Below are 18,614 nucleotides of genomic sequence, written 5' to 3'. Positions count from 1 at the left end.
GCCACCGCGTCCACCAGTACGCTGTCGGGCATTTCGGAGTTCTGGGCCGGGACCGGGGTTCATTTCAATGCACTGGGCAGCAAACAACAGGAAAAGCACTATTCGTATGCATAACGACACATGTCCATGTGATACTTTAATTACTCTAACGGTATTTCTGTTTTTGATTAGTTGTGAAAATGTTCCAATTGTTGCTCGCCACTGTGAAACGTCGTTTCCCATGGTATACCGCTATGTCCAACGATGTAGCGGTTCTTTGAATAGCGGTATGTTAATGCATGACGAAAATGTCTTTGAATGGATATTGGCAAGGTGATCAACTAACGATGAGCACTTAACGGTATTTTTACAAATACAATAGATATAATAGTTCTGGTATGCTAGATATGCTATGGGTCCTTGTTTATCAAGTTCGAGCTTGATTAATTTGGGTTTTTCGCCCAGACAAAGGAAATTCTGTCAAATGCAATAAGAACACATTTCCTGCCCCGTATTTAACAAACTTTCATCGAAAAGTAAGGAACAAGTCACTCGCTCACCGTTTGTTAAATACTAAGTCCTATATTTATCCAACAAACACTATATATCACAATTTTCAGTCCCGAAAAAAAATCTAACTTTTTTTCATACCGGAAGCGGAAGTGCATTTATAGTTTCAATACAATTCGTAAGCAAAGGTTGTGCAACATTTAAATGTCCTCCGTTTTATGCTTACTAATTACAAATGATCAGACATTTGTTTCAGATGATATATGATTATTTATATTTAATAATAACCTACAAAGGGACAAATTCAAACGATTACCACTTTTCTGAAGGAGTGGTTTTGTGAAATATAGTAAAGGTTTTTGCGTAAAATGTTGCTTATTGTTTGACTAGGACATTTATTCTAGGAGAAGGATTGTTATTGGCCCCTGATTAATTTGAGGTATTTTTGATGCACCTTTCTCTCTATGGGTTTCTTTTTAATGAATATATTGTTCACACGGTGTCTATCCAAACATTATCAAGAATTATATGAAACTTATGTATTATATATTTATATATTTGATATCTATATGTAATAAGCTGTTTATTGTTGCTGTTGTTGTTGTTGTTGTTGTTATTTTGATTTGGAAATGGTCCGGTCCGGCCAGTCTTTTATACCCAATCGAAATTCTGAAGACTTCCGAGCGATGTCCGGTCCGGCCAGTCCTTTATACCCAACCATCACCAGTTGTAACAGCGCGCACGAAAAGTGGCCATCTCCGAGATGTCAAGAGTATCAAAGATTTATACGCACTATAACGTTGAATTCAATATATTTTCACATTGTTTTATTATTGCATTAGGCTCATGAGATAGCGTTATGGGTTAAGTCTATCAACGTTGGACCAAATAATTGACAGCTATACGTGAATAATGACGACGCCACAGTAACTCCGCTGCTTTTCAACTGGTTCAACATATATTAAGGATTCTGTTTTGGGCAGGTATTCATTTGATTGGACATAAAAATGGATTTAAGAACGCCAACACCGATGTCTAAGTCATTATACTCGCATGAAAATAACCATTATGATGAAGACGGAGTGAAAATAGTTTGGTAAAAGTCATATGTAGTTGTAAAGTACCACGCCATTTATTGATATAAGCAAATATGAACATACTAGGATCCTTTATAAAGATCGGAATCAACCTTTTGTGCAGACTGGTTCAAGAGATTACAGTTCAGATTCACTGACAGATTGAAGATTAGAAGCATAAAGCAAACAGTACCAACATTTGAACATAGTGCCATGAACAGACAAATGAAATAACATAAGAATAGTAAAGAATGTAAACACATGCACTGTGCCTCCAGAGTTGTCCGGAAAAGACCATGATATTGGTATATGTAAAGAAATGGATTGGGAAGTGTGATAGACATCAACACATTCTAGAGTACCCGTAATAAACGCCTGCAGACATTCTTTCATTAGAGTTTGTATGTGTTATATCCCGAGTATTTTTTTACTTTAATGCACGTTGACGTCACTTCCTGTGTATACTACTTTTGTATGCGTGTGGATGAACGTTATTTGTGAGTAAATAAATGCTTGCTCAGGGGCATTGTTATGTAGGCGGCTTATTTATGTATTATGCACTTGCTGTATTAAGAATGATGTTTATTGTTACAAATTATACATGTATTTACATTTGGGACATTCTTGAACATGGTGGATATTTTAAGAAAGTTATAGAATAGTATGGAAACTTCTGGAATGTTTGTTACTTATTAAGATTATTCTAGAAAGATCTTTGACTATATATATATATATATAAGGTATAGCAGAGTTAGAGGGTTATCTTTGGTTATCTTTAATTTATGATTTTTAAAATTTTAAATTTTAAAATACAGATTAACATTTGTATTATTCTTTTAGGAGTATACTGTGTGGACTATTTAAATTATAAGTGCTCAAAACATTCAGCTTTTTGGACTTTGAAATTGGAAAAGGACATAAACCAGGATTTGAATTATTTAAGCTATTTGGGACAGGTCTTTCAATTGTATTTCAACATTGTAACTTTAACATAATAAATTTTCTAAAGTTTATTGCTGGCTTTGTTTTTCTCGTTTCGTCTAGCTCGTAACAGCATTCATTAATTGAATGTCCCTGACTTTACCTTACTGCTCTTGAATCAGCGAGAGGAGGAGTATGGATCAGAATAAAACGACGAGGGCCAGCGCCCTTGTCCGGCCCGGCAATGGTTGATTGTTGGGATAGTGTGTAAGCGACACTGACTTAAAGGAAGTTGTCTTCTTCAAGTTCTTGGATAAATATTAAACCATACATAAGTTCATTTTTAACACAGCTGTTAACTTTATCTTATTGGTAAGGCGAGCAATTAGGACTCGATTGAGAAGTTTCATTTTGTTACTTGCAATGCGCATAACTACTGAACAAACATTGTTTGATCTAATATTAAGATGATCAAAATATGACAATCAAACTTTAATCTTAGATAACCGCACAACCATGGTAACATTTTGAAACTGCTTTGTCGTTTTAATAACTAAAGGATAAAACGTAAATCTTGTGACCAACCCCATTTTGTTGCGACAACCAGAAGCAACAGATAAATAGATTCAAGCAACAAATTTGAAGAACAACAAAATTTATCTAATTATTGTTTTATCAAAGGAAATTCAAATAAGTTATGCTTGGATTTAAATATTGAGAATAAAGAATACTTTATGAAATTCCAAAGGTTCACAAACAATCTAACTGATCCTGGTATTTTTATTGTCCGCAGAATGAAATCCACAGTAAATAAAAAAACACTATATGACCATAATTTATATCCAACAAGACTTTCCGAATAAATCCGACAAAAGGTTGAAATGAATATCTCACAGAATTATAAGAAATATTCTAGCACTGGTGAAACTGTTATAGGACCTTATACACAAGTTCAACGTGAGAGTTAAAGAGGAGCTTGTCCTTATATACCAAATGAGATTTTCCAGAACATATAACTGTAGCCCAGGCCCCAATTTCTCGAAGCTTCTTAAGCTTAACAGGCTTGAGTAGCTTATTTCAATTAGCCAAAATACATATTTAAATTGAATATTGTCTAAAAATGTCTAAAACCTTTTAAGATGAAAATATTACGCAATTAATTTAAAAACAAAAATAGTGAGCTAAGCTTAATCTAGTTATAAGGGATTTAAGAAGTTTCGAGAAATTGGGGCCTGGATATTAAGATGGTTTAAGGGAGACAATTTATGCAGACCTTGGTCAGTTTAATTATATACATGTTAAGTGTCATTGGTAAGGTGATCTGTGTGCAAAAGATTTTTCTCCCTGATGAAAGTTTGAGAAGTTTAGCGGAAGCTTTTCTTTTATATTTTTCAAGTTTAGGATTCCAATATGTCATACCCTGAGTCAACAGCATTCACTGTGGAAGTTGAGAGTAAAAGAACAATGAGTTCAGTCCCTTAGACTTCAACATGTCATCTTTATACATGGATTGATGTTAATTGCTTCAATGATGCATTAAAGGATTGTAACGAACTCACGTCTTCAAAACATTTTCCTTAAGATTATATGAATTATCGCGAACATGGACAGAAGTAAGATTACAATAGTCCTCAAGACATTTATCTCAAATTGAGAATTTCGTTTGTTCTAAAAAATCTTACATAGAATAAAAAGAAAATTCTGAGATATTCTTAACAAGTTCTGATAAAGACATTTTAGAATTTCACAAGAGAAAAATTGGTTTATTTTCATGAATCTAGGTAACCTGACAATGAAATCAGACAATTAAACAATGAAGTACTGAATTTGAAATACATATACTGTAACAATATCAAGTATTTTTTGAACGCTGTAAATGAATGATATTATTTCACTTTTATATTGATAAGGGTGGGTAAGAGATGACATTTTCCAAAAAAAAATTCGGAATGGACACAAAAGAAATCCCACGCGAGCTCTCCACATGTTCTTACAATACACCAAGTTTGGTGTCCATATGATGAACGAAATTCAAATTAATCGCCAGAAACCAATTTCTTTTTTTAACACTTGTAACTGAAAACTATTTGTTTTAAAAAAAAAGTTAAACAAACGAACGCGTTGTCGAAATACTTTTTTACGATAAATGATTCCTTTTCGGCTTGCCGCCAATTAATAACCTTTAAAATCAAACTGAATCATCTAAGTTGTTTTAATTCTGAATATCATTAAAACCTCCAGGGTGAATTTCATGATTCACTGACTTCACAAAAGGAATTATTTAAAGCAATGCTTTTATTACAAGAAATCAATTCATTTACTTTGAAATAGTGCAGCAAAGGCAGTGTTTGAAGACAAATGACCTCACAGTTATTTCAAATACTAATGTTTGTTATATACATCAGGGAGTAGGATATATATTATTGGTCCAAGTATACAGGTATATTCTTAACACTGCGTACTAGTAACAGTGCTGCTGCTATATGTCTTTGTAAAGTTATTTTTCAGTATTGTCTACAACATATGTAGACAACAGTTTGAACTGATCTAATGGCTAAATGGTTTAACATTAAAAATTAACTTTAAGTTTCTTTTTTAGGCTTTAAATAAAATTTTCTAAGAGTTTATATATGATTTTGACAAAATGAAGTAATTCATATAAAAATATAGCATACTCTCAATAAATATTCTCAATAAGAGATGTTTGTCAAACATAATGCCACCCCCACCCCATCCCCTGGGCGCCATGTTGTCAGGCTTATTTGGACAATTAAATGAAATGTGCATGGACCAAAATAGCAGCTGATTTTTCATTGACATTGGATGCCTTTGAGGTTTAAAATGATGAAAATTCAAAGTGCGAGGATGGTGGATACATTTTTTAATCATGTTCATATGATGACTGATATTTGCAGATAAAAATGTATCCTCTAGAATGCATCTAGAAGCATGGAATAAGGAAATATGACGCAATTTTTATGCTGAATATGAGTTATGACCTTTGACTCTATGACCTCAAAATACATAGGGGTCATCAACTGGTCACTCCCAAACCAACTGTCAAGTTTGAAGGCCATGGGTGCAGGCATTGTGGAAATATCACACAGACAAACTTTTTGTGTTCAAGATCACTGTGACTTTGACCTGATGGCCCCTAAAATCAAAAGGGGTCAGCTACTGGTCAGGCATAACCCAAAATCAAGTTTTAGGGCCATTGGTGCAGGCATTTTCAAGTTATCACTCCAACAACCTTTTCGCATTCATGGTCAGTGTGACCTTGACCTTTGACCCGACGACTTGTGAAATCAACAGGGTTCATCTACTCCATGTCAAGTTTGAGGATCATAGGTCCAGGCTTTGTTGTGATCACTCAGAGAATCTTTGTTAATCTTTCCGCTTAAAGATCACTGTGACCTTGACCTTTGAACCGATGACCCCTAAAATCAATAGGGGTCATCTACTGGTCAGGCTCAACCTTCATGTCAAGAGTGATGACCATAGTTCCAGTAATCGTCGAGTTTGTGTTCAAGGTCACTGTGACCTTGACCCCTATAATCAATATGCGTCATCTGTTGGTCAAACTCAACCTTCAAATCAAGTTTTGATTGTCGAGTTATCACTCTGACAACCTTTTATCATTCAAGGTCACTGTGACCTTCAACTTTGTTCAAATGACCCCTTAAACCAAGATGGATCATCTACTGGTCAAGCCCAGCATCCATGTCAAGTTTAATGACCATAGGTCTAGGCATGGTTAAGTTATCAATCAGACAAGCTTTGACAACATTTTACCATTAATGGTCACTGTGACCTTGACCATTGACCCAATGACCCCTTAAATCAATAAGGGTCATCTATTGGTCAGGTCCAACCTTCATGTCAAGTTTGATGACCATACATCCAGAATTGTCCATTTATTACTCGGACAAGCCTTGGTCTACCGACGGACAGACATGCAAAGCAATATACCCCCTCTTCTTCAAGCATAAAAAAATAAATTGATATGGTTCAATCAGGAGAAAATATCTATTACGAACATTTGGAAATTTGTGTAACCCTTTCCAGTACATGGTCTGTCATTAAGTTTGCGAATAAATGTCACAGCAGTATCTTGCACAGATCAGAAAACTTGAGCTAATCAATATATACATTCTGACTAAGTTTCATAAACATACAGTCATAAATGTGACCTCTATGGAGTGCTAACAAGCTTTTCCTATGATTTGACCTGGTGACCTATTTTTTACTGCACATGACTCAAATTTAAACTTGACTTAAAGATTGTCAATATAAACATTCTGACCAACTTTCATATAGATACAGTCATAAATGTTAACAAGCTTTTCCTTTAATTTCAACTGGTGACCTAGTTTTTAACCCCAGATGACCCAATATCGATCTTGTCCAAGATTTTATTGAGGGTAACATTCTGACCAAGTTGCATTAAGATTGTGCCCAAATTGTGACAACTAGAGTGTTAACAGTCAAATTATTGACGACGGACAACGGACACAACGCAATCACAATGAAGGCTCAGATGGTAAGGCACCTAAATGCAATGTTGGTTGGGGAACTAGCACATCTGAATTGTAATATCAAAAGATTCTGGACAAAGGTAAAAAGGCTTCAGAAATATCAAACACTTATTGGAAATAATCAATTACAAGCAATGAGAAGCACTTGTATGCACATGTGTGGAATATTCAGTCAACAATGTAGCAGTGGTCAATATGATTTCTATTTTGTAATCATTAAGTTCGAACAACGCAGTAACATATACTTCAAAGTTGGTGATGTCTAATACACTATTTCAGAAAATTCAATTTGTTGTGCGGTTTTCGCAATGAACAAAACATATGTTATAGTTCAAGCTATATAGCTATATCATTTCTCTTTTCTTTCACAAATATGAGAATATGAAGACATATTTGATGGAATAACATTGTCATTTTGAATTAAACAATTTACATCAACACATCACAACTGCCTACAGTCTATCAAGAACAACACTACGAGTCTTCGTAAAACTTGGGCAGCTGGTCCCCAGTAAGAACGTGTCGCTCCACCCCATCCTTCGTTATACACGCAAGTCGGATAACTCCACCTGAACTGCCGTCACGGTTAATGGCCAGCGAGATTGCTGCAAGATTAAGTGAGTTTTAAACAATGTGAGGGTGAAATTTACTTCCAAGAAATGACAGACAAAATCTGAATTGTTATTGGATAGAATAGATAAACAAGTGCAACAGAGCGATCGCAACACTTGCCTGTTGGTTTTTAGTCAGAAAAGAGCTATAACTCTGGCAAAATGTGTACCAACTTTATTTCTTCGTTTATATATGGCCAACATTTTGCGCTACATGACGCTGACAATGACACTACAGAGAAAAAGGCCATGAATGAAACCTCAACTTTTTTTCCTCTAACAAGAGCTGTGCATCAATTTACCAGTAAGCTAAGGGTTTTCATGACATTAACACACAATAACACCATTAAAACATTAGAAATAAGTGTGTATTTGCATAAACTATGCTGATACAGAATGTACTGTAAAAAAACAACAACATTCAACCCATTTTAAGTCAGTGAAATCATACATTATCACAACAATCAACACAACATGTACATGCAAAAGAAACTTACAGCACCAAGTTATCAACCGAACAATTTAAATATTTGGTACTTATCAAAATAAGAACATTCACCCACCATTGGCAATAAACTGTAGACATTCATCTTTGTTCATGCCTGGTTTGTAGTTGGCGTCAACATAACCGTACAGGTACGTACTGCCAGACCCCCCGATGGCCACTGGCATACGCGTCCACATACCACCAAGGGGGATTGTGTACACCTGAAATCAGAGATTTTAATATATAATGATATAAAAGAACATTGAAAATAATGATACATTTTTCATCATAGACAACACTTTTAACAACTATGTAGCTTTTAAATCTTAAAGGGATAAGACACCAGATGGTCCCAAACTTGACTAATCAGGGCTCATCCTACCAGGCGACTTAGGCGATTAAGTCGCCCTGCCCACGGCAACTTCGCTATTTTCTAAGATCAAAGCGAAGTCAACTTCGCCGACTTTTTCAAAGATCAAAAAGTCGATATCGCTAAGAACTAACGCTTGTCAAAACAGAGCGACTCCGCCTTCCGCCTGTCAGCCCGATTGACAAACAGCCAATCGTGTTAAACCTAGTAAATATGCTCGTTTGACTTCGGCCAATGAGAACGCTTGTTTTATTCAATCGAGGCACGTGTTTGCACCATTGACTTTGTGTACATGCGCTACGTCATCGATGTAATAAAATTGTAAGGGATTAATATTTACACTTGCCGATGTTTGTAAAAGTCAATTTGGGCCAATTAGGATTTATACTTTATGACAATAGCGGTTTAAATGATGTGCACTGATGACAAATGAACTTAATTGGGTGTGATTATCGCGAAGTTAGCGAGAAGGGCAAGTGCGAATCACAGATCCAGGTTTGTTGTTTTTTATTTCAGAAATGTTTCCATTATTTTTTCTTCGATCGGTTCACATCAATATTCTATATACGAGATATTTTGCATTCTGTTTAATAGTAATCATGCTTTCTACGTGGCTTCTGCGGGATTCCCCAGGCCTGAAACGTAAAGCTGACGATATTGATAGTGATGACATGATCGACAGTTCAAATAAGAAATCATTCAAAAGTTAAATTATCAAAATAATTTCAGTTGGTACAAACAAGATGCAGATAAAAAATGGCACTGCGAAGTTTGTAGATGTGCTAAGTTGGACAACGCCTACGCCCTTGGACATGACCAACCAGCAAATTCAACCAATCATCAGAGACATGGCTTGTGTAAGTATTTATTAAAACAATAGAAGCATTGCTTAGTCCGCAGATAAATCAATTCAAAGTGGTATTAATTTTAAGGTGTCTGGTTTTATATATTTTAAAACATGTTGTAATATATGCCCAAATTATTTTAAATGACAGCTGAAAATGATGAGATACTGTGAAATATTTTTAAAGAAATATGTGTATTTTCAGCAAAATATTTTTCAGCAAATCAGCATAAGGCCGCCTTGGAGAGACAGTTCTGCGTTCCCAGGAACCCATGAGGAAAATCGTACTGGCCAAACTGTCCAAGGATGACGAGCTTGACCCCAAGCTCCTTAAGACTGGCTAAGCGGGAGCTCCCCAAGGAGGAATTTCAGTACCACCTCCAGCTTGCCGGGGCCATAGGTGCTGATCTTGGCCATCTCATGAATGGGCCCTCACCCTCTTACACATAAAACAAGAGTGTAACTGAGTTACAAGATGCCATCATGTATCATGTATTTAAATTCTGATATATATGTATGTGTGCATGATAGGTTAACGGTTTGCATGTAATAAAATGTTTGAAACTTGACTTTTTTTTAAAGGTTTATACAACAAATTAATTCCAACTAAAAACAACCAGTATGACTATTTTAAAAACAATTTAAACACCTATTTAAATGCATAGAAAAGTTGTCCAGGACACACCAGAACCCACCATTTGACAATTAAAATCTCAAAATTTTCCAACCTACACGGGGGGAACCCCCCTCCCGCACCCTCCCCCGTTCTCACTTCTCCCTAAAATTTCTGTCTAGGATGAGCCCTGCTAATACAGTATTTCCACGAAAGAAGCCTAGTATTATCAATACTAGCTAGTATGAGGCCAATACTACACTATTTTACATGATTGAAATAATATTTTAACATTGTCTAAGATGAGTTTACCCATTAAAAAATAACACAGTAGTTTCCCTATTTATAGTGTGTATATTTATTTTATTTTAGTGTGAAGGTCCCGTGATTAGTACAGATACATATTTTAAAGTTAATTGGGATTTACGTGGTAGACCAACCCAGTAAATTTCGCAATGGAAAAATATGCAAAAAACTGCGAAACATACATGTGTCATAAGCGATGTGTACACGATATCAATTTTAGGTAAGTTTTCGACAATTTTCTTTTTCCTTACAATGGTTTCATTTACTGCCTAGTCCCTTTAAATATGCATTAATGAAAAAAATTCATTAACAGTCAAAATTAGGAAGGCAACAAGTCCTGCACTAGTAAATTACTTATGAACAAGTTCAAATTATGGATTTAATATAGCAGGGCTTGGTAATTGTTAATGCAAAAGCTGAAATACTTTTGGAAAAATAATGTTAGTATAATTTTGATGATTGCTTTATAACATAATATAAAGATATAAATATAAAGAATTTGAAACAGGAAGTATGAACTTCCTTGATATCAATATTGGAAGATTTCCTCTGAAATATGGAAGTTATGCCTATGGAACTGGATTTTCCACTATTCAAGCATTGTCCAGCTAGATACTTAAAATGTTAAATATTCACAACTGTAACTTGCAAACTTCACAAAATTGTCTTTAAAGAATTATTTTTACTTCAAGACTTATTGAAAATGTGGCCATAAAGTAACATACACATGTAGACACCAAGTTTTGATATTCATAACTTCAAAGCCTTCACTTTAGGAAGTTTTCTCAAAAATAATGGAAATTAAAGTACTTCCAAAGACTCTTTATTGGAAATTTTGGCCCACATTTAGGAAGTAATATACTTCCAAACTTCCTTTAACGGAAGCCCTGAAGCCTTGCCTCTGCACTTCATTTCTCTAGAAGATAGTGAACATAAATTATTTTTCCAACTTGTACCTGTCCACCATTGCGTTTATCCCAGCCTGCCACAAGGATTCCAGCAGACAGACCGTCCCTGTTGTTATAACATAAGTTCCTGAAGGTAGAGGCTGCTGTCCGGACCAGTGGCTCCTCACCCATTTCCATCCTGTAATATTGAAATGCATGGTAAGTAAAAATCAATGATTCATCCAGAGACATCTCATAATTTCCTCCATTATCAGAGGACCTATAATTCTTAAACATGTGAATCAGCAGAATATTTTAAAGGCTATTACTAAAACCTGGACTGCAGCTCAGTCTGACCACTGGACTGATGTTCTTAACTGTTGTAAGTATATCTCTCTTAACTGTTGTAAGTATATCTCTCTTAACTGTTGTAAGTATATCTCTCTTAACTGTTGTAAGTATATCTCTCTTAACTGTTGTAAGTATATCTCTCTTAACTGTTGTAAGTATATCTCTCTTAACTGTTGTAAGTATATCTCTTTTATTTTTTTAATGTTCTTGAGTATCATTGAATACAATTATGTACATGTGTATATATGTACTAGTCAGTAAGATTCCAAGTCGAAATCATGACTCTCCAATAACAATATTGGGTGTCACAATCTAAATCAAATATGTATCTGCCGCCATGCAATGTACCTTATTTGCCAAATATTATGGTATGAGAGAATAAACCCTGATTGACTTGACTTGTGTAAAAAAAGTACAATTTTTTTTACAATAAACCATTTTATAACTTATCTACCTAACACATGCAGTACACCTGCTGTGCACAAAATGTGTCAACAAGTTAAACTTCAATAAAATGCTTTAAACTGGAATTTAACACATAATTTCATGTGTTTGTTGTGACATTTATAATGTATTGCAGTATATCAATATACTTTACAATCTTCAAAACAATTGGATTAAGACTTAGTCACTATTGAATATATGACATGGAATAAAAACTTTAACACCAAATTGTTTTCGATATAGGCTGCCTGCCCAAACACCCACCTGCCCGTTTTTCACCATTCTATTGCCCATAATATTTTATTTCAAAATCTGATTAAAAACAATAATAAAAGTGTACAGTTTGGTGGATACAGCCACCACAGTTTAAGTAGAGGCCTGTTTTCGAGGTATTTAGTGTTAACACAAAACTATGCATTGGACTGTTTTTTGCTGGGGGTGCATGGTTCTTATAAATGTAAGTACAAGAAATATATTCAAAGAGATTTAAAACCATCTTTATTCAATTTCTTTTACAAAAACAATACAAATATTTTACTTTGCTTAATTATATTTCTATATCAATGCTTCAAGAGCATAATGGAAACCTTCCAAATACATCTGAGGTTGTTTTGGATAAAAAATGGCCGAGAAGCTCCGAATGGACTCATTATTGCAAATATTCACTCCATTGTAATTTCCTTCTGGCAAAGCATTGATGGTGAACTTTGCTGAATTACATTTCTATCTCAATTTTTTACTTATTTTAAGTGTTACGTTTAAGTGTGCTGCAAGTAGATCGCATAGCAATTTTATTTAGCAGTTAAACTTTATGACTTAACACTTGGGAATTTTAATTATTTCTGCAATAATACACTTTACTGGCAATCAATTTAAACTTAGATCAATAAATACAACTCTAAAACACTGCATTTCATTAATGATATAATTCAAAAGTTTACAAACTACTTCAACTGATGTACCAGCATACATCCGAGGTTGTTTTCAATCCAGACTGACTGTTCGTAATAACTGTTCAAGGCATTGTACCTATGTTAAAAACAGTTTGAGATAAGAAAAAACCTACTTATAGAAGTTAAGATGGTAGTTGACAATATCAGCAACTGCCTGAGTGTCGGCCGCAGACCCAGATCTGCAGCAGTAGATGTAATCTGTCACCTTCGTCAGCTTGTCTGTAACTCTGTTGGCTATGTAGGCCCTGTAAAAATAATATTGATTCCCATTTTCATAGACAAATCTTTATAATCTTTCTTACAATTCAAATTATTATTTGTATTTGTTAGTTCTTAAATATTTGTTAGTTCTTAAATCTACATAATAGCAAATTAAATACATTAAACCCAGTATCTTTCTTACAATTTGAGTAATTTAATTATTAATTTGTTAGTTCATAAATCTAAAAACTAGCAAGCTGGTTAGATTTATGTTCCCAGTATACCAAGAATATCATCACAGATAAATACATATATTTTACAATGTAGGCACAGCCACTGACAGAAGTATTTGTTTTCATTTCAAAAGATTTAAACTGACATTTCTGCACAGAGAATACATTTCTTATTTGTAACTTTGACATTACAATACAACTGGGGAAGTATTTTTTTCTATTCTTTAGTCTTTCTACTATTTCTTTTTATAGTTTTCTTTTTCTACCAGCAACCTCCCATCATGTAATAGTCAACTGTGTGTATGTCAATGTTACAGAGTGTTAGACAAAAACTGTTTTTGCATAGGAGTCTGCCAGACTACCCAACTGACAAATGAAAGGAATTGAGTCAAAATGAAGCAGACCAGGATTTATAATAAATTCAATTTCAAAGCAAAATCTTAAGTATAAATATTTTGTTTCAAATCAATTCCTTTTAGCTTAAATGAAAAATTGGAAAGCTGACAAGAAAACTAATATTACCAAAATAGCATTCATTGTTAAAGTCTCCTTTGCGTGAACAAGGAGTTTTTATATGGCAAATCCTTCAAATACAAATTGTTTTGATGCCATTTTTGGCCAGTTGTTTAAAACAGATTATGTCTATAAAAGATCCAAAAACAAGCTTAATTAACCTTAAATGTTATTTCAAACCTGTTCCTTGCACAAAAAGTAAATATACAACAACAAATTATGAGTTATATTTCCCTGACTATAAGGCGATCCGCTTATAAGACGACCCCCTAACTTTGCGCATGAAATCTGGTGTTTTTGTCTAGACTCGTTTATAAGACGGGGTCAATTTTTAAAGCAAATCCAGCACTTGAATTTCTCCATGTCTGTGGTAATGTTCAAGTTTAACAGTCAATTATCAACTAAATTCGTTCATTTGCTTGGAAGAAAGTCGCCGATTTAAAGTCAGCTGTGAACTCTAATGTGGAGGTAGGTTAAGCAGTTAAGGATTTATTTAATTTGTTTCATACAGCCAAAGGTTCAATCATATCTGTAGTAAACTCAAATATATTGGCCATGATTTGAAGGACGAGGATTATTTATTATTATTGTTCCGATCGTATGGTATGTTCTAGCCAGCCTAGACGCAATCTTGGAAGTAAATGGGGTTAGACGGTAAAGGCTGACCTATTTAAATACAAACCACTGCCATTCACCTTTGATGTTTACACAGCTGGTGCTGTGACATCACAAATTGTACCATTTGATCTGCAGCTGACAAACACGACACATTCCATTTCATGTGTTATTAAGTTAGATTTTGCAGATGTTTGTTTGGATTGCAGTTGATGGGACTTAAATTAGGAGAAATAAATAACCATTGATGATTGCGGATAAATTAATGCATATTAAAGGATTAATGGAATGTGTATTGAAGCATGCCAGTAAGTCTGCATGATATACGCATAGCCTAATCGTAAAGAAAAAGTAAGTTTTATTTCTCACATGGAAAAAATAACACAATGATTTTTTTTCAAAATATTTTAATTATGAAGGCAGTAAAATGTGTCCCCTGTGATAAATGTGTTTGGACCGATAACAAGCGTTTGCCAATTCGAATACATTGAGTGTTCATCGTAGTGTAACAAAGCAGACGGTCGTCTTAATCTGATGGGTGTGATCTTGTCACTTTTATTGGGGTGTCATCAGCAGACAATAAATCAGTCGAATACCGTATGTTGAATATTACCGATTCTGACTCTATTCTTTCTGAATTTCTTATAGACTCACTTATAAGACGGGCCCCCTACTTTGAGGTTAAAAATCGGGACCCAATTTTCCCCGTCTTATAATCGAGGAAATACTGTAGATATTTCTTTTCATTCTTTACTCTAAAACATGACAGTAACTGTATGTACATGAAACAGACACTTTTTTAATATGCAGTAAATATTTGCAAAACTGTTCTCTATTTTATATGGAGCTTTGTTTACTGAATTTAATTAAAGAGGAAAACCCTGTTTTTAGTAGATTTAATGCTCATTTTGTGCAAAATACTTTAGTAATTACAAATTACAAATTTAGTTGTGGCAAAATATGAATATCAGACCTACATACAAGTTTTTCAATGTATTTGAGATTACTCCACACTTTTGAAAAAAAATGTTTATCTCGAATTATAAATGAGTATTTCAAGTTTCGATTTTAATTGAGTAACAATAATGAACAATTTTCTTAAAGAAGTGTGAAACGATAACTGGTTACAGCTTAAGAATTAAAAATTAGTGAAACTGAGTGTTTAAAGTTGCTGTATAGCGTAAAGTTGACATTACAAAATAAACTAGAATTTCAAAACAAACTCATTAAACACTTACTTAAAACTAACAATGTCTATAACAACTATGTATGACATAAACAATGAATCTACCAACTATCTTCGATAATGATGGTGGGTTTAAATAATTTGTTAATAAGTTTGACTGAGTTGGTTATACCTTTTTCGACTCTTTTTCTTGACATGTTCGATTTTTAAAATAATTGCGTTTCTATGATTTTAATTGTGTATTTGCGAATGGGCAGCTTATCTGTAACTCTGAATATCATCTTTTATTATCTTAGTCAAGCATAAAATAGTTTTCTGAATACAATCTAACAATTTTCAATTCCCAGTTCTTTTGACAAACCTATTTGATGTTCAGGGAATAGAAGAATCCTGTTTTGAATGTCTCTTATTTCAGACTAAATATAAACGCTGTTTGTGTTTACAATAAAAGTCTGGGAAAATAATGCACACCCAGATGTAGTTCTTGAGTCGGCACCAATAACAACTCCTCCATCAAATTCTATGGCAGCAATTGTGGTCTGGAAAAAATAAATAAAAAGTTAAAATTAAGAAAAATATCTAACAAGTTTCAAGTGTTTATAGAGATTTAGTACCATGCTGTGACAACAGCAAATTAATTTGTCAAAAGTACAAGCAGACCATAGGCGACAAAAAAAACTTGACAAACAACAACAACAAAATACAACAGCAGCACTTATTGTTTAATTTGGTCACTTTAAAAACAACAACTCTTATCATTTCTATTATTTTTGTAACAATGGGTTTGTTTAATATTTCACCAAAAGTGCAAAACAATTGTAAGAGGGCTTTAACAGCAGCAATTTTGACTTTTTTTAAACACTTAACCGTCCATTATTCCGGACGACGAAAATGGATGAGCAAAATATATGTTTATGGAAGGAACTAACAAACAAGTGAGAAAACAATTGAAGATAATCAAAAGTATAATTACCCCAGTTGACAGCTCTGATGTTAGCCAGTCTGGTTTACTCATATCATTAGCAAAATCAGCTGAAATTGCCGGCAAATATGCGCTTGTCATCATGGACGCCATGTTATTATGGTTGAATTGATTGTGAAGAAGGAATGTTAAACCGGTTTAATTGGTTAATCAATAAGTTAAAAACGACCATATGGCACATCCCCTCATGTCTCATTTTGGGTCAGTCATAGAATAATGTTATGTTAACGTATACAATGAAAACGTAAATCGATATTTCGATAAACAATACGAATTTTGACAGCATTTTTGGTATCATTTCAATGGGTGTTAGTTATATCGGGTCAGGGAAAATACGGACCAGACATAACGGACCATATTTGGGAACATTACGGACCATATCTGTGGACATTACGGACCATGATTTATAATTATACTCACAGTTTGTTTTTACTATATAACGTACCATAATTGTAGACAATACGGACCATTATACATAATTTAACTCACAGTTTGTTTTTACATTATAAGGTACCATATTTCGGAACATTACGGACCATGATTTGTAACTTTACTTACATGTTAATTTAACATTGTAACGTTCCATATTTGCGACATCACGGGAAATGATTTATAATTTTACTAACATTTGTTTTAACTATTGTATATTTGTGAATGTGTATATGTTCGTAAAGGTGCTTAATTGCTTTATGAATAAATTTTGGATTGTCATATCTGCATCTAGGGATTAGTCCCAGGATATATATTCAGAAAATAACTGTAAAACTTTTAGCGAAATTAATATAATAAACAACTATTTTGGCCATCGGCATGTTATTGTTGTTGTTGAGTTTATAAAAGGTCTGCCCTATAGTGGCTGCATTATGGCTTGACCCTGTCACATCCCTAAGTTTGACTGAAACATATTTTTTATGCCAAAGGGGGGGGGGGGGGTATTCCCAACGTTTTGTGGGATATTTGCCAAATGAGTTATTTTGAACCCCAAATGTCGCGGGCCCTACGATGAATGACATCTAGAGTGGTCCCACAGCTCTGACTATTGGATATGGTTTTATTTCTTTGGTCTTAACTTCTTTAACTAGCTTAAGTTTGGTATTTTTTAAAGGATGAGCAAGATCGCGGAAAGTTCATTGGCAAGAAAGTGTTCTGAGAACAGGACGTTTCGCCCCGTCTGACCATAGCTTGCCTTATCAGTGTGTGTATACCACGTGATAAATTGCGTAATAAACGCTACGTCAGAAGGCAATATTTTGCTTCGAATGAAGACTTTAAACAAAGATTATTTCACAATTTCTTCACAATTTTAAATGAAAAATAGCACAGTCTATACCGCTTACGGAGCCCCGCCTTCGGCCTTTTACCAAAGTTTGATTGAGAGTTTAGTTTCTTAAAACACTTCGACAAACCTTTTCACAATACGGCCGTCTGACGAAGCACTGTCAAAAATATTTTAGAAACCGGTTTGTCGAAGTCTTTCATGAAACTAACCACCTTACCAAACTTCGGTAATAAAACGAAGGCGGGGCTCTTTAAGCGGCATAGACTGACCTCTGTGTAATTTAAAATGGTGTAGTAAAATAAAAGTTATATTTGATTTCAGTATTCATTTCAAGCAAAATGTTGCCTTCCGATGTAGCATATAATACGTTATTTATCACGTGGTATACACGCACTGCTTATGGGCAGTTATATATGCCGGACTATTAATATTGATACCGGGTTGGGACCAATAAAATGCTATTTGCCGGGACCATCAAAGCCGGGACCTCGGTATCAGTGACTGTTGATATCGATCCCGGGTCGTGACCAATAAAGTGCTAAATCAAGGGGCGGTGGAGATTTTTAAGGTATACTAATATAAATGTCCAATAAATGACCTCTAATTATTGAACATGAATAATTGTCGAAGTTTGGCACTATGTGAAGTATGAAACACATTGCTGTCAAATCTTAAAAAGTATGAATGTAAACCTAGGGTAGCGTTACAATTATTTGAT

The 18,614-nt window shown here is 34.2% G+C and overlaps 1 protein-coding gene across 1 annotated transcript; it reads right to left on the bottom strand.

Annotated features, from left to right (window-relative positions):
• Positions 1 to 7,115: 7,115 nt before the first annotated feature.
• LOC128203453 (proteasome subunit beta type-6-like) lies at positions 7,116 to 16,729 on the bottom strand. Its single transcript, XM_052904875.1, has 6 exons — positions 16,609 to 16,729; positions 16,107 to 16,174; positions 13,001 to 13,132; positions 11,209 to 11,338; positions 8,196 to 8,340; positions 7,116 to 7,626 (listed from the first exon to the last, which is right to left on the bottom strand). Exons 1-6 carry the CDS (start codon positions 16,708 to 16,710, stop codon positions 7,496 to 7,498), a joined length of 708 nt encoding a protein of 235 aa, XP_052760835.1. The 5' UTR covers positions 16,711 to 16,729; the 3' UTR covers positions 7,116 to 7,495.
• Positions 16,730 to 18,614: the final 1,885 nt, after the last annotated feature.

The sequence above is a fragment of the Mya arenaria genome, chromosome 9 (genome assembly GCF_026914265.1).
Source record: "Mya arenaria isolate MELC-2E11 chromosome 9, ASM2691426v1".
In the NCBI taxonomy this organism is placed as follows: Eukaryota; Metazoa; Mollusca; class Bivalvia; order Myida; family Myidae; genus Mya; species Mya arenaria.
The sequence above is the reverse complement of the archived record's forward strand: the minus strand, read 5'-3'. Positions and strand labels throughout refer to the sequence as shown.

Excerpts from the sequence above, each read along its gene's own strand:
- LOC128203453 (XM_052904875.1), bottom strand. The coding sequence starts at position 16,710 with ATGGCGTCCATGATGACAAGCGCATATTTGCCGGCAATTTCAGCTGAT. Across the intron at positions 16,175-16,608 it reads CATCAGAGCTGTCAACTGGG|ACCACAATTGCTGCCATAGA; the intron begins GTAATTATACTT and ends TATTTTTTCCAG. Across the intron at positions 13,133-16,106 it reads GACTCAAGAACTACATCTGG|GGCCTACATAGCCAACAGAG; the intron begins GTGTGCATTATT and ends TTATTTTTACAG.